At 35.0% G+C, this 15,489-nt stretch overlaps 4 protein-coding genes across 5 annotated transcripts; 3 read left to right on the forward strand and 1 right to left on the reverse strand.

The window, feature by feature from the left end:
• Positions 1 to 1,148: 1,148 nt before the first annotated feature.
• On the forward strand, positions 1,149 to 3,681 carry LOC105963643 (uncharacterized). The gene is made up of 4 exons (XM_012988061.2): positions 1,149 to 1,354; positions 1,958 to 2,068; positions 2,150 to 2,440; positions 2,970 to 3,681. Exons 2-4 carry the CDS (start codon positions 1,964 to 1,966, stop codon positions 3,534 to 3,536), a joined length of 963 nt encoding a protein of 320 aa, XP_012843515.2. The 5' UTR covers positions 1,149 to 1,354; positions 1,958 to 1,963; the 3' UTR covers positions 3,537 to 3,681.
• A 148-nt stretch (positions 3,682 to 3,829) lies between these two features.
• Positions 3,830 to 4,814, forward strand: LOC105963644 (calcium ion-binding protein). Its single transcript, XM_012988062.2, has 4 exons — positions 3,830 to 4,016; positions 4,097 to 4,211; positions 4,292 to 4,352; positions 4,438 to 4,814. The coding sequence occupies exons 1-4, from the start codon at positions 3,941 to 3,943 to the stop codon at positions 4,723 to 4,725; spliced, it is 540 nt and encodes a 179-aa protein (XP_012843516.2). The 5' UTR covers positions 3,830 to 3,940; the 3' UTR covers positions 4,726 to 4,814.
• Positions 4,815 to 5,023: 209 nt separating this feature from the next.
• LOC105963642 (uncharacterized) lies at positions 5,024 to 8,673 on the reverse strand. Of its 2 annotated transcripts, none has more exons than XM_012988060.2 (6): positions 8,463 to 8,673; positions 7,117 to 7,563; positions 6,726 to 7,036; positions 6,563 to 6,619; positions 5,633 to 5,964; positions 5,024 to 5,525 (listed from the first exon to the last, which is right to left on the reverse strand). In XM_012988060.2, the coding sequence occupies exons 2-6, from the start codon at positions 7,494 to 7,496 to the stop codon at positions 5,265 to 5,267; spliced, it is 1,341 nt and encodes a 446-aa protein (XP_012843514.2). In that variant the 5' UTR covers positions 7,497 to 7,563; positions 8,463 to 8,673; the 3' UTR covers positions 5,024 to 5,264. The 2 variants fall into 2 exon arrangements, with proteins under 2 accessions (XP_012843514.2, XP_012843513.2); XM_012988059.2 differs by having other exon boundaries at positions 5,024 to 5,534.
• Positions 8,674 to 10,412: 1,739 nt separating this feature from the next.
• LOC105963645 (uncharacterized) lies at positions 10,413 to 15,350 on the forward strand. Its single transcript, XM_088813298.1, has 12 exons — positions 10,413 to 10,645; positions 12,354 to 12,444; positions 13,186 to 13,237; positions 13,337 to 13,357; positions 13,442 to 13,495; positions 13,602 to 13,652; positions 13,837 to 13,899; positions 14,031 to 14,096; positions 14,191 to 14,229; positions 14,350 to 14,466; positions 14,562 to 14,654; positions 14,935 to 15,350. Exons 1-12 carry the CDS (start codon positions 10,540 to 10,542, stop codon positions 15,148 to 15,150), a joined length of 969 nt encoding a protein of 322 aa, XP_088669424.1. The 5' UTR covers positions 10,413 to 10,539; the 3' UTR covers positions 15,151 to 15,350.
• The last annotated feature ends 139 nt before the right edge of the window (positions 15,351 to 15,489 follow it).

A 15,489-nucleotide genomic window follows, 5' to 3' on the forward strand; every position in this document is an offset into this window, starting at 1 on the left:
GAACCATCGAAAGTACCACCCATCGGGACAGGAGGCGGAGTCGGAGTCCGAACATCCTCGTAATCGTCATCGGATGGAAAATCCGGCACCGGAAACTGATACTTCTGCTGAAAGCGTAGTTGTGGATCGTACTCGTACTCCTGCGGCTGCATATATGCATCCATGGGTGCATCCATCTCCTGATCGGCCTCTGTCTCTGTCTCTTCCTGAATCATCGTACGTGGGGGTACAAAAGCACCAGTGCGTTCCCCACGACGTTTAGAACCGGTAACATTTCTATTATGTGTCCTTCCCTCCCGTTCCGCAGTATTCTCCTCCACCGGATCTGCAGGAGGACGAATCAGGAGTCCTTTCCCTTTTCCCAGTCCGAATTTTTTCGCCCAATTAGACATCCTGTAAACATAAAATTATTATAATTTTCTAACTTATTTTAATTCAGAAAAAAAATATTTCTTTTAAATCAGAAAAAAAAAAAAAAAAAAAAAAAAAATTAAATCGAACGCCCGGTTTGGGCGTTTCCCGGCCGAACCGACGCCTGGACCGGGCGCCGGTTCGCCCGGGAAACGCCCAAATCGGGCGTACAAACACTCATTTCACGCCCAAACCGGGCGCCGGCAGCATGAACGGACGCCCACTTTGGGCGTCGGTTCATGCAGCCAGCGCCCGGTTTGGGCGTTTGGCTCTAACTTCCGAAAAATTCAAAAGCCCTACAAATCGATTTGTAGGGCTTTTAAACATGAAATTGGTTGCAAAATCGAGTTACCCATTGCATATAACACATGTAGGTGTTGAAATTACCTGAAAAAATCGAAGCCCAAGCTCGATTTTGGTTGATTTCGAAATTTTTCGAAAAAAAAAAAAATTTCTGAAATTTTTGGAATGGGGGGTAATTGGAGAGAATTTCGAATTTTAGGGGTTTTAGAGAGATAAACTGTTTTTTACTTTGAACGGTAAATAGCAGTTATTAACCCGTAAAGAGCATTTTCTTTTATATATGATGATTAATTATTCAAATTGTGGCGAAGGGGAATGTTTAGTGTCAAATTGAAGAAATGGACATAGATTGTGTACTCAGTTTGTCATTTAGTTGGACCAAAAGGAATAATAAATAAATAATATAGACCGAATATTTAGTTGCTACAAGATTTGGGGGCTATTGGGCAATTAATAATCTATTAATTAATTGAAGACACTTAAAAAAAATTAAAATCCCAAGTAGCCCACAGCTATTTGTCTCTGGATTCGACTGACGGGTTGTACCCGACCCGACTCGACCCATTCTCTCTCCTCTCTCTCTCTCTCTCTCTCTCTCTCTCTCTCTCCGGTAGTTGCCGGGCACTGATGAGCGTCTGGGGTTAGAATTATCGAACGCTTATTTTTAATTTAATTTTATTATAATGGTCTCTCGTTATTGTGATCACCAGCTGTTTGTTTGAATGTCTTGCTTAAAACAATTTGGGTTTTTGTTCATAATTTCTATTATCGGGAAGTTTTTATTGAATTGGGAGGCTGGTTTTTGCGATGGGACTGATTAATTAATATATTCTATATTGTGTCTGTAATCTGTATACATTGATGCTGATATTTCAATTTTCAATTCAATTGTGGTTAGCTGTTGGCTTGTTCTAAATCCATATCTTGGGTTTTTATTTCTCCTTTGATTTGAAATTTTGGAAATGTCAATTGTGTGTTTAATTAATGGATAATGATTTGTTCGGTATCGAGATTTGTTAATGATTCCCCAGTTTGAAGTTGTTGATTTTAGTTTCCAAACTCACAGTTTTGTGTCCCAAATGCCGTGTAGATGTGTATAGTGTTCGTTGATCGGAAGAAATGTGGCGGGAAAAATATAGCTTGTCAAGAGAACTCCCATAAGATGTCGATTAATAGAGAATATTTTATGTTGCTCGTTAGATAATTAATTTTTTTACGTTACATTGCAAAGTACATCTTTCAGAAAATCATGGACCGTTGGAATGGAGTTTTGAAGATTCAGCTGCATCCAAATAGCAGCACGTTCTACAGAGTTGCAGCATCACTTGGCCTCTCGTCTCCCAAAAATCTTGCAGTAAGATTTACTAAAAAGATTAAGAAGCAATCATTTATATTTTACACCTAAAAAAAATAAACTATATTTTACCTGGGATAGGTACCGTTTGGAAATGCAATATTCTTCACCGGTGATCGAGTGGAAGGGACTGGAAATCCTGTGATCGAGAGGTTATCCGATCCGCAAACGATTGCCGAAATTTTAGTTTCGAAATTTGGGGGATCCGTTAATGCTTTTGTCGTTGAGGCTTCGGAATTCAACGGTTCTTTTGCTGTTTATAAGGATTTTATCCCGACTGTAAACGAGTATGGAGAACCAAAGTCTTATGATGCAACTGGATTTCCAGCTTCTACATCACTTGTCCTGCTCTTGTCAAGGTTTCTTGCAGAGGTAGTTATCTTAACTTTTGATGATGTCTCCCAGCAGATTACGTATTTGAATCTTGTCAAAAACATATAAGTGTTGTTCGAAAAAATCCGCAAGATTTAAATTCCTGTTGTTGGCGGAAACTGTCCGAGAAAGAACTGAGAAAACAGTTTCTTAGCTATAGATAACATTAAGATTTTTGGTACTTGAAATGAACTCAAAATCAGACATATATGAATAATTTCTTCTTATTTCTTGTGTATTTTGTTAAATATCTGAGAATATAGTCGTGCCACCGTACTACCACTTAGTTGTCGAAGAAGTTCCATTTCTTTTTAATTAATTTTGCAATGTACTTGTTTATCATAGTACTAATCGCAGTTACATTTTAAGTTCAGTTCAGTCGTACGTATATGAAACAATATTGCCAACATTGACTACAGATGCAGTTGATAATATGACAAATTTGTCGTATAATGGGTCCTACATCTACAAATTAGGAGATTAATCAGTAATAGTGATTTTCTTAATACTGAATTTGCTGCTGTTGCAGGCGAAAAACGTCATTCTGGGGAAACAAAAAGAGGCGCACCTATATGAAGCTTCTCCATCATCATTCTCATGCAAACCTAAAACAGCACTTCTTGGGTTTAGTAAAGGCGGCACCGTACTCAATCAGCTCATAACCGAGTTTGCCTTCTCGGAAATCCAATCAACACAAATCCCGTCTCAATTAAACAAGAAAGAAGAAGACTTGTTTATACCCACCTCAAAAGAGAGCCTCTTCGAAAGCATATCTGAAATTCACTATGTGGATGTGGGCTTAAATGTCGAAGGAGCTTATCTCACAGATAAAGATGCCATCGACAGAATATCTGCTAGAACCGCTCAAAGAGAATCTGGAATATTCCGATTCCTCTTTCACGGTACGCCTAGGCAATGGCGTGACGAGAGGCGAATATGGATTCGTAAGGAAAAGGACACACTCGTTCGTCTTCTCAAGAAAACTGCTCATACGAATATGGGGAAAATACATCTGTGTGAGAGATTGTATTTTCCACGTAAAAATCCTGATCTGCAGATGCATTTTGAAATAATCGATGTGATGGATGTTGGTTAATCGTTAATAGTTTTCATTGCGAGTGCGTCATTTCTAATGTGGTGTTTGACAAGGTTTCTGTTTTGGTTCGATTGTTTGTCTGATGATAAACAATCGCATTCCCGGAATTGGCCGTGCATAAATAAATTTCAGGGTTTCCCTATTACCATTTTGCATTGTCCTTTTTCGTCACTGGTTGAGTCGGGATTTTATCTTTACGCAGGGTTTAGTTATTGAAATTGCAAAATGTACACATACCAACAAGGATGTGTGTGTTTTTGTGTGATTGAATGACAATAATATACTGCAGCTTTTCTGTACAGTGAAGTGATAGCCAAGCCAAGAATCAGTGTATATATTATCTTTGCAGTTGGATTCCTTGCTTGCAGTGATCACCTAAGAATTGCCATTAACATATATAATATATGTTAATGGCAATTCTAATTACATCGTATCACAAAAATCTCGATATGGGTATGATGATGAGTTTCATGGGAAAAGGTCAGAAAATCTCTATTTGCTTATTCGATTTTTTTTAGTCAATTTTTTTTTAAAGAAAATTGTTTTCTTGAAAACGGCAGGTTTGCCAACTGGGCAGATGCTGAGTTTGGTGATGGGAACACTTCACAGGCAGTTCATCGAAAAAGATATCAAAAGTTTCGAGGAATTTCACGTCGCCATTCTTGATATCTTCAGGTAATTGTTACATACATACATTTTTGTCTCTATTTTTGCATTAAATACGATTTCCCCGATTTTGAATGTTGTATTTCCAGCACCGTCAACGCTGCGTTGCCTGGTAAACACTACGATGTTCCTTCTCCAAAGGAAGTTCAGGTAAAAAAAAAATCGATGTTGAATTTTTTTCTTTTTTCAAAAATGTTAATTTCGATCTGAACTGTTCGATTTTTGCCCCTGACAGGCATGTTTCAACAATTGGAAGGAAGCTAACGAGGCGGAGAAGAAGAAGGTGTTCATCGAATTCATGAAGAAGAAGGTGAATCTAAGCAAATTGGACGATTCTACCCTCATAACCGGAATAGTAACACCGCCGGCGGCAATGGCGGCCAAGAGAGCCGGAGAGAGTGTTCCGCAGCTGAAGCTAATCAAAGCCATACCCGACGTCATTTTCATCCCAACAGCCACCATAATTGCTCTCGTCTCCGTCAAGTTATCGAGAAAGATGTTTCTTGCCAATGTGGCATCATAAGATTTTTAAAAAAAATTGCAATTTTTTTTTAAAGATGATTCTTTTGGCATGTGTATTGAATTCACACAAGGAAAAAACATGTGTTGAAATTTGAGTTTATTTTTCAAATAAAAAAAAGGAAAAAATCGAGTTTGTTGCATTTAGTACCACTGCATTATATCGAATTGCTACAAAACTCCCCATGTTATATATATTAGCAAAAAATGCATAACACGGAGAGTTTTTAGCAATTAGAGTAAACACTCGGGTGCTAAATGCAATAAACCCCATTCAAATTTTACAAAAACATCAGCAAAACTTTTAATGTACCATGCTATATCATTTATATAAACACGATTTTTCGATTTCTACAAGCGTCAAATAATATATATCTTAAATAAAACCAAACAAATTCATCATCTACAAACTTAGCAAGAAAAAAAAAAGGCAATGTAGAATTAACATTTTCCTTCACAAAAAAAAAGGGAATAATAAAATATGTGGTCTTATTTGCAAGTCAAACTAAATCCCCGTTTTTTTCCAGTCTGAAAATTACGATACTACCCTGTGGATCTTCGACCAGGGCGGCCCCCGCCTCTTCTTTTGCCCCTCTTCCTCTTGCCCTTCGGGGTAGCAATCTTTGCAATAGAACGCATTTTCGGAGGTGATTCATTTTTTACGGGCAGCTCAGCTTCTGCCCGAACTGGAGTGGGGGCAGTATTAATCACTAACGGCCTTTCGATCGGGTGAATCATGACATCATCCAAATTATTCGTCTCTTCCTTAACCCTCCGATTATCAATAAGTACCCCATCTTCCACCTGCACAATCTTTTTTTATTTTATTATATTAATTAAAATGGAAATACCTAATATTAAAAAAAATGATTAAACGACAAAATAATAATTAAATAAAAAAAATTACGTACTCCGCGAGTTGTAACTTTACTTTCGGGCACGGTTATATACTCCGATAAAAGCTGAGATGCAAAATAATTTCCCACTCCAGTTGCATCCCCGCTGTATCCGGATGAGGTGCTATACGCCATAGCGAAACTCAAGTCGTCGGAGGAAGAAAATTTTCCGGCATTTTCACGCATTATTTTCTCTGCTGTGCTCTTCAGATTGACGACTTTGGACTGTAAAAACTCGATTTTCGAAAGTACGTGCTCCAATGAATTTTCACCTTCTCGGGGCTCGAACGATTGTAGTAGCTCGTCATTGACCCAAAAGTCGTCATCAAAGTTGACTGTTTGTGTAGCTTTTCACATAATATTAAATTAGAAAAATAAAATAAAAAAATCGGTCGTATAAAAGTACAGTTCGAGACGAGAAATATATGAAGTACAGGTTGAATGACGAAACAAAATGTTTAATATCGCCTCCGCTTCCAGATAAGTGTCGTTTAAGGTCCGACTATATTTATTTTTTTCAAAAAAATTTGAATTGAAATTAAAAAAAAAATTAAAAAAAAATTCAAATCACCCCATCTTTGTAATAGGTAAAAATGCTTCCTTTCCTCATATGAAGTTGTCGGAATTATTCGCAATAAAACATTGGCTACAATTGAAAAGGTCGTCGTATCTATAAAATTTCCATTTATCCACGATATAGGCGTAAACGCGCGCAGATCAAGAAACCTAATAAATAGCCTCCTTTTTAGTTGAAAACCCCCAAATTGCCCTTTTACAAAACCTTGAAGAAACATAAATTAGTTGTACAAATTAATTAGCTTGAAAAATCAACGATAAAGGGCAAAATTGGTATAAAAATAATTGCTTTGAAATTCTAAAGCCAACACTTAATATAGGAGGAACAAAAATTAAGAAACTATTACAACATAATCAAATATTTCTCACCTGAATTGTTCAGATCATTTAGCACGGTGGGCCCATCAGTCGAAGACTTCTTATTCTCTGTAAAAACGGAAAAAAACCCGAACATTTATTAAAGTCTTGAACTACGAACACAGTTAACGAAAAACGACATGTAATAGCAATTAATACAGAAAATGTTTTCTACCATAATACGAGAAAATGTTGTGACGCGACATATATGCAGCTACATCAACTGTCGCTTCGTTTCTTTTTCTTTTCTTCCTCTTGAGGAACTCGTCTCGAGCACTAATGCGCGGAGAAAACGGAAGCGATTTCGCACTGTCTGTCGGTTGAGAGTTCTCTAACCGAATTTGCTTCCCGTTATTGTACGCTTCGAGTTCTTTCTCGTATTTTTTGCCTTGTGCCTTCAACTTGTTGATTTGCAATTCGATCCATTTACAACGCCACATCAGCGGCTGGATATACGATCTCCAGTGAGTTGTCAACTTCTTCTTCCTATAGGAGCAAAAGTTACGTGCATTTATAAGCATGCATACGACAAAAAAACAAGAGCAAAGAAAAGATAAAAGAAAAACCTCATCCTAATATTTTCGCCGAATCCATCAAAACCGATTTCCGATGCATGAAAATCCGACGAAACTTCAGTGTCGGAATTATCAAGGCCACAATCACTGCCACCGAACGAACTCGAGCTCTCAGTTGTATCCTTGCATTCTGCTAAAACGGGCTCGTTGACCAAAGGCTTTGTACATTCCGAAATGTTGACCTCCACATCAGCACTATCCCTCTGCACTTCCTCAACCAATTGTGAATTTACTTTATTGCCCTCGGAGGGTTTTTGTGTGTATTTCATAAGCTCATCTTCAAGCTCTTTAGCAAAACGATCGGGCTTATATGTCGAAGCATCCATCTTAGGTTTTAATCTGCTGTCTCGAACATTTACCTCAACACCCATAGGGGCAGTACAGTCAAATCATCTCGTTTTTTAGCATAGAAATGAAATCAAGAAAATACAAAGAACCCTGCAGTAAAAGATGGAGTCAAGTGTAAAGCTCACAATTGTTTAAATTGCACACGATAAAAAATCCAAAAGTCTCGTTAACGTAAAGAATAACAAAAAGGTTGAGCAAAACGAAATTCCATTCGAACATTAGCCCTACTTAATTAACCGAAATAAAATATTAACTACAGACGATTAAATCATTATTCCGAGGGCTTAAAAATAGATTCTTTCAACATAGAAACCTATGTAAACACGAAGACGACATGCTAATGTAACGCCACGTGACACAAAAGTATAAACTATTTGAGCATATAAGATTCGAAAAAAAAATTGCAGCCACGTGTGATAAAAAACAATCCAATCCGCATTTGCGCAAGTTGATCTCGGGTTTTCGTGTAATAAAAAAATCCGACAAGGATGGATAACTTGCATTTCTTATAACCCACTATTAATTTCAGCCGCAAACCCTCAGCTCCGGTTTTTGATTTACATTTAATTCATCAATGAGGATCAAACCAAACCTTTTCGGGCTTTCACTACATTTATACATTCAAATCAAATCAATGCCCACACACACACACACACACACACACACACATACACATATACAGGGTATATATATAGATGATGCTAACAAAACAAAATTGATATATCAAAATTAAAATTCAACCGGGTCCCAATTCCCAAAATCAACAATAACGGCAACCAAAAAAGGGGGCAAACGAGAAAACCCCCAATCTCGATTTGCACCTCCATCACATACCCATTTCAAAAAAAAAAAGCAGAAATAGCTATACGATAATCAAAACCCAGCAAATAAAATGAGAAATTAAAGTGGGTTTATGAAAAATCAATCAAAAATTCAAAAGCCCTTTTAGTTAATTTAAAAAAGCAGTAATGAAGATCGAGAAAGAATACCCCTTTGTTGAATTCTACGTTGCCACCACCACCACCACCGCACCGGAGCACGTAAGCGGCTGGTCGGCGTAAAAGGATGTTTTTTTTTTCTTCCGGCGAAAATGATTTGGGTTTGTTTGTCGTACGAGGATTCTTCTCTTGTAGTGAGTGAATGGCGATATATAATATGATGACACTAGTGTTCTTCAATAGCTGAGTTGTCAAATCGGTCAACCGCTCTCCCCATTATTAATTTAATTATATATTCCTTTTTGCTTTTTTTTTTTTCTTTTTTTTTTTCAAAATTCTATCTATTAATTTATTTGTTTTTTCAATTTTTGGTGTTGGTATTACTTTTTATTTTATTTTTTTTGCGAAAGTAGATTCGAATTTTTTTTAAGAAATATAAAGAAGATTCTTTCATATATGTATATATATAAATGTTCTCTATAAATCATTTCTTCCGTTTCAAATTATCTATCGTTTAAGGTTTCAGCACAAGTGTTAAAATGACAGAACGTGCACTTTTTAAACTGTAAAATGACAGATAAATTAAAGAAGAAAAGAATCTATAATGCGACAGTTAATTTGAAATAGATGGAACGTATTGGTCAACGTTTAGATTAAGGGTTTAAATGAAGCGAGTCAATTTATAACTCCATTTCAAAAGAAATAACGACTTCGAACTTGAATTCGATGTCAATTTTAGTTATCATCGATTCGCGAGTCAACTAGTGAACTTTCTTTTATTATCCATGTACATGAGTAACACGTAGGGGTGGAAATTAGAACGGAATTTCCGAATTCCGCCAATTCCGATCCGAAAATATCCGAATTTGGAACACTTTTTTTTCATTCCGATTTCCGATTATTTTTGGAACGGAATTAGAATTACATAAATTATTGGAAATTTCGGATTCCAATCCGATTTTATTTCCGAAATATATATATATATATATATATATATATATATATATATATATATATATATATATTGTATTTTTGAATTGTTTTCCATTCATGTTTTGCAAGAATTATGTTTACTTTTTCTTTTTCTGAAAATTCGTAAGAACTATGTTTTGCTTTGATAAACTGCTTATGTTGTTTTTACAAGTGTTTACATTTCATCTTGTTGACCTTTGTTTTGAATTCTTGCCTTTGGCCGGAAAATTACGAAAATATTAGAAAAAAAATGCTAAAAATTACTACTATTTCCGATTTTGGAACAAAAAATTAAGAATTAATGTAATTTCCGAAAATTCCATAATTCCGCCGATTCAGAGGTATTCCGAAATTGGAATGGATTTTAAAATTCCGATTTTTTTGGAACGGAAATTGGAACCTATTTTTAACTTCCGAAAAAAATTGGAAATTTCCGAAAAAGACATTTCCGATCCATTCCGTCCGATTTCCACCACTGACTAACACGTATTTTGATAATATGTATGTACACGTATATAGTTAAAAATATATAAATTTAAATTTTGTGAGTCGTAAAATCTCGCAGCACTCAACTATGGACTCTTGACCCTTATTCCGATTAGAAAAATATCACTAAAAATATTTCGGTTCCACTAAAAACCACTAGCAAAAAGCCTCCGAGAGTAAGGAATTGAAAAATTAAGGTAGTTTATAAGATGTTTGTAATTTAATTTATTTTTTTCTAACAAAAATAAGATGTTCGTAATTTACCTTATTTATTTCTACGATATTTATCACCAAAGCAAAATTAAAAAAAAAATCTATGATATTGCTAAATTACCCCATGCTATATCCAACCCAAAAGTCAAACCTACAATTAAAGAAAGACACGTGTTAATCATGATTTATCACGTGCCTCCAAAACTCGTGGGTTTTCACTTTTTACTGAGTGTCGGTAGTTATTATTTTCTTCTTCTTTTAAGTAGTAAATGACAATTATCACCCTAATAAATTACCCTCAAACAAAAATAAAATAAAATAAAACAAAATAAATAAATAAACATTATTTCAGTTGACTGTTAGCTGAAGCACACAATCCACACACAGTAGCGTGTGCAGAAAGAAGAAGAAGAACAGAGAGAGAGAGAGAGAGAGAGAGAGAGAGAGAGAGAGAGAGATGTCATATTTGAAACATTTGCTGATAATTTCCGCGGCAATTTCGTTAGCTGCGTTGTTTCTCTTTCCGACAACCGCCAATTCCATTCCGTTTGTCGTATTTCATGGTAATTTCTTGTCGATTAACCCCTTTTTTCAAATACGTCGTCGTTTGTTGATTGTTTTTACTCTGCTATATATGTTGGCTTCCATTGATTTTGTTTTTAGGTTATGTTTATTCTTGGAGCAAATAAATAATTAAAATATTCATCTTAAATTGATAATTATTAGGCAGAACTCTGTTCTTTTCGACAATTTAATAATGCTCGTTCGTCGTATGTTTACGCAACCGATTTCATCGTTTAACTGTAACTAGTTCAGCTAGCACCAGAGTGTTGCCCTTTCGTTTTCGGAAACTCGCATTTTACGTTACGTTACGACAATCGATAATGTAAGTGTATGTGATAGTGGATTTATTCGTTCGTATATCTTTCGATCGTTCGTATTTTGTAATAAGCCCCTTTGTTGGTATTAGTTGCCATTTTTTTTGTAATTTTTATTTTGTTTTCGTTTTCGAAACAATTGTTTTGCAGGAATATCGGACGGCTGCAGATATTTGCAAGACGAAAATTACTAAGTGCAAGACCTTACTTCATGCAAGACCAAAATATAAATAAATTTACTAAGATCAAGACTGGAAATTACAAATATAACCCCAATAATAATTTAGATATTATTAATTTAAATTAAGTTAATTGCTATTGCAAGACCAAAAAAAAATACAAAAAAAAAAGAATAAAAAAGAAAAAGAAAAAAGAGAGGGAACTCACTCACCCAACAAAACACCAACATCTTCTTCTTCACCCTCATTTTACACATTTTTTTCCACAAAAAAATCTTCCATATTCTCCAAAACCCTTATCACATAAAACCCTCAAATCTTACTAAAACTTGAAAAGAAGGACATTATGGATACACAAGACATAAATATGGAGGATTCTAAGGTCGAAGAACACAAAGAGGTAAGAAATATTGTACTTTGTGATCGTTTTTCTCGTTTTTCGCACCTCATTTCACGTACAAAAAAATCGACATGTACAGGTCGAAATATCAGCTTTATATCGACACTGCAGTGTCGAAAATGTCAAAATAATTCGACACTCATTAACTGTCGAATTATATTGAAATTATCGACATTCTGGTGTCGATATTAAGCGGATATTTCGACGCTAGTGTGTCGAATTATCACTGTTACAATTGTGTGTCGAAAATTTTCCAAAAAAACGACAAGTACAGGTCGATTTTTGTAAAACCGCAACTCCTTCAACAATAGTGCTACAATCGAACCCTAGAATCATCAACTATGTTCTAAAACGACTTGAATTCATTATTCTAACAATAAAATCATGTTTATCACATTTATTTCTCAAAAAAAATTAATTCAAAAAGTAATTTTTACTTGTTTTTCGTGAGATTGTTGCGGCGGGGTTGGGGCAACAACGGAGTTCAACGGCGACGGGCGACGGCGGTGGACTTCAACGGCGGCGACGACGACGGGGCGACGGCGACGGGGCGGCGGGCGACGAACGGTTTTTTGCTGCAATTGATTTTTTTTGTTTTCTTCAATCTTCCCTCCTCGTTTTGATTTTGTCAATTCAATTTCTTTTTTCTTTTTGTTTTATTAATTTTTTTTTTAACTTGGTCTTGCAAAAAAAAATTAATAAAATAATTTTTTTTTGTTTGTATTTTATTAAGGTTATTATAGTCTTTTTATACTTAATTTAATAAAAAAAATTAAATTGGTCTTGCACTAAGTAAATTTCGTCTTGCAAATAGTCGCTGCCATATCGGACAGTTGTCGCAACAGAGGAGTGACGCATTTCATCACTGTTCTAAGTAATTGGTCTGGTTCGGAGGGATATTGCATGTATGTTGTCTATCGTTTCCTTTTTCTTTTTTCAATTGTGTCGTAATTAAGTCCGCAGTAAATGAATGGTAAATCTTAGGGTTGTAAATTGGACGGATCGGATCAGAATTATTCGGAAGTGAAAAACTAGTTCTAATTCCGTTCAGAAAAAATCGGACAAAAATCGGAATTTCAGAAATTGGAACGAAAAAACTTGTTCCAAAATCGAAAAATTTCGGATCGGAATCGGCAAAAGTCGGAATTTCCCAATTTTTGCTCACCTTAAATATAAAATACATAATAATATTGGTATTTTAATTGTAATATTCAGAATTTTTTTTTTGGAAATGTTGGAATTACTTTCGGAACTTTAATCTGTTCGGAAATCGGAATCTCATATATATATATATATATATATATATATTCCAATTCCGACCCAAATAATTTTGGGAAAATCGGAATTTCGGAATCAGATTGAAATTTTGTTCCAAAATCAGAAACCAGAAACTTTCGGATCAGAATCGGCGGAAATCGGAAATTTCGTTCCAATTCTCACCCTTAGTACTAAGTCCGCATCTTAACCTATTTTTCCGTTGAGTTCGTTGAGGTTTTATATATTAGAATTTCGCAAAAACGGGTTGCATAAATTTTGCTAGTTGATCATAACTTGGAACCGAAAAAAAAAAATTGCTCCAATTAAACTGTCCGTTTGTCTGATCGTCACTTAACCTGTCTGCTTTTTTTTCCTTGAATTTTATGTAGCGAAATTGGAAATGGTGTATGGGATTCTTGGACAATGCCGTTTATGCAGCAGGTTTCATCGGTTCTTCACGAAATTTCCCGTCAATTATGCATCTTTACGAACATAAATATATATTTTTAACATATTTTAATGTTTTTTTTTCCGGTATAGACAGCGATTGCTTGTGAGAAGGTATTGTAGCTTCGTCCGAAGATCCCACTTTATCGATTTAGCGTAGAAATACTTTCTCAGACGAAAACTCTTCGTAACTTACAGGTGAAGCAAATGAGTGAACTCAGTGACGGTTACAACATTATCGGGCTCTCACAGGTGAATACTATATATATATATACCATTTCTAATTTTGTAATTATTTCATATTATTTAAGTTAATATATTTAATAATATCTCAATTTTAAAATGTCGTATTCTTCAGGGTAATTTGGTTGGCCGAGGAGTCGTTGAACTCTGCGACGGAGGACCCCCTGTAAGTTCTGATCCGATCGAGCAATCGAATTTTGTAGCTTGATTTCTTGACCATCTGACTCGTTTTTCGTTTAATATATAAAAAAAAAATGGAAGATATATAGATCTTAAAACGAGACTTAAATGTGCAAATTACGACTCATACGAGTTTTTCTTCGATATATATATTACGTTTAAACGAATAGGTTAGAAATCTTATATCACTGGCTGGTCCACATGCTGGAATAGCAGCTGTTCCGTTATGCGGAGTAAGTTTTCCTATAATTATTTTGTTTTTTTTTTCAATTTATTTTTTTTCGTTTCAAATTTATTTATATTTTTTTTGTCACACACAGAACAAATGGTTTAATTTTATTCACTTTTTTGTTTTTTCTTTCAGTCGGGTTTGGTTTGCATTCTAGTCGACTTTCTGATCGAGTTGGCAATTTACGGCAACTATGTTCAGGTTTGTACAAATTCAGACAATACGAAATTATACGGTCTCTGCAGTTCCATCCAATACAGTTCTCGTACAATTACATGGACTATTGTTGTTGCAGGAACATTTAGCACCTGCTTCTTACATCAAAATTCCAACAGTGAGCAATTTTTCTTCTTATTCCATCATATCGTTTTATATTTTTCCGTCGATATTTTCGTCACTAATAAAATCCAAATCCCTCGTTTATTATTTTGTATGAACTATTCTCTTTGGCCAGGACTTAGACCAATACAAAAAAGGCTGCAAGTTCCTCCCAAAAATTAACAACGAAATCCATAAGAATTCGACTTACAAGAAACGGTTTTCTAGCTTGGACAACTTAGTACTTATTATGGTACATTTATTCATTTTTTTATTCATACATATATATATAATTTATTTATTTTTTTGTAAAATCTAAAAGCTTCTATTTATTGACTGTTTTTTCAGTTTGAAAATGATGTGATTCTCGTGCCGAAGGAAACTTCTTGGTTCGGGTATTTTCCAGATGGTTCGTGGGAAACGATTTTGCCTGCTAACGAGGTATATCTCAAAATATATTTCTCGTCATCATAAATTATCTTACGAATATTTTTTTTTTTTTAAATCGGTTCTTGTGTGCTGGAATTCTGAAGAAAATCGAGGGTCATCCACCGAATGTATGGTAGTGTATAAAGTAAATTTAAGAAAAATGTTGGTAATTAGAAAGTAAGGTATTGCATTGAGTAATATATGGTCTTACAAATAGTACAATTTTTTTTTTCCCCCTATAATAAACTAAGTTAACAACTATAGTTACTAACTAAATTTATGAATCTTTCAGACAACCTTATACACCGAAGATTGGATAGGTCTGAAAGCATTAGATGAAGCTGGAAAAGTAAAGTACGTAAACGTATCGGGCGGTCATCTTGATATTTCGTACGACGAAATGGAAAAATACGTACTCCCGTATTTGGTGGAGAATACGACCGCTCTACGGTTATCAGATTTTGAGCATGAAGGGAAAACCCTCATCAAGCTGTACGATTCCCATTAAAGAGAATAACTCTTAATTTTTTTTTTTCGTTTAATACACGAGTAAAGATTAAGAAACACACGATAAATAAAGATTTTGTGTACCACTTTACGTTGAATTATTTTTGTCGGTTTTCGTGGCTCCAACCTTGTAGAATGGTTAGTGAGTTAGAAAAAAGTTCTTGTGATATAAATTATAATCCCCACTTGGGTTTGGATTTTTGGATGGTTATTTTCATGTGATCGTAATGTACGGTAATGTTAGCGTTTAAATTTGGGGTAAAATACTAATTTTCAACAACTATGCGATTTGTCAAGAACAAGAAATTGAACCGTCGGAATATGGTACGCATCGGCTCTG

Source organism: Erythranthe guttata, chromosome 2 (assembly GCF_056151865.1).
Source record: "Erythranthe guttata isolate IM_541 chromosome 2, IM_541, whole genome shotgun sequence".
In the NCBI taxonomy this organism is placed as follows: Eukaryota; Viridiplantae; Streptophyta; class Magnoliopsida; order Lamiales; family Phrymaceae; genus Erythranthe; species Erythranthe guttata.

What these genes read in the sequence shown, in the direction of transcription:
- LOC105963645 (XM_088813298.1), top strand. Translation starts at nt 10,540, where the DNA reads ATGTCATATTTGAAACATTTGCTGATAATTTCCGCGGCAATTTCGTTA. An exon ending in GGTTCGGAGGGATATTGCAT is followed by an intron (nt 12,445 to 13,185) that starts GTATGTTGTCTA and finishes AATTTTATGTAG; the next exon opens with CGAAATTGGAAATGGTGTAT. An exon ending in CAGCTGTTCCGTTATGCGGA is followed by an intron (nt 13,900 to 14,030) that starts GTAAGTTTTCCT and finishes TTTTTCTTTCAG; the next exon opens with TCGGGTTTGGTTTGCATTCT.
- LOC105963644 (XM_012988062.2), top strand. Translation starts at nt 3,941, where the DNA reads ATGTTAATGGCAATTCTAATTACATCGTATCACAAAAATCTCGATATG. An exon ending in GATGAGTTTCATGGGAAAAG is followed by an intron (nt 4,017 to 4,096) that starts GTCAGAAAATCT and finishes TGAAAACGGCAG; the next exon opens with GTTTGCCAACTGGGCAGATG. An exon ending in GCCATTCTTGATATCTTCAG is followed by an intron (nt 4,212 to 4,291) that starts GTAATTGTTACA and finishes TTGTATTTCCAG; the next exon opens with CACCGTCAACGCTGCGTTGC.
- LOC105963643 (XM_012988061.2), top strand. Translation starts at nt 1,964, where the DNA reads ATGGACCGTTGGAATGGAGTTTTGAAGATTCAGCTGCATCCAAATAGC. An exon ending in CGTCTCCCAAAAATCTTGCA is followed by an intron (nt 2,069 to 2,149) that starts GTAAGATTTACT and finishes TACCTGGGATAG; the next exon opens with GTACCGTTTGGAAATGCAAT. An exon ending in TGTCAAGGTTTCTTGCAGAG is followed by an intron (nt 2,441 to 2,969) that starts GTAGTTATCTTA and finishes CTGCTGTTGCAG; the next exon opens with GCGAAAAACGTCATTCTGGG.
- LOC105963642 (XM_012988059.2), bottom strand. Translation starts at nt 7,496, where the DNA reads ATGGGTGTTGAGGTAAATGTTCGAGACAGCAGATTAAAACCTAAGATG. An exon ending in AAATGATCTGAACAATTCAG is followed by an intron (nt 5,965 to 6,562) that starts GTGAGAAATATT and finishes TTATGTGAAAAG; the next exon opens with CTACACAAACAGTCAACTTT. An exon ending in GTAAAGTTACAACTCGCGGA is followed by an intron (nt 5,535 to 5,632) that starts GTACGTAATTTT and finishes AAATAAAAAAAG; the next exon opens with ATTGTGCAGGTGGAAGATGG.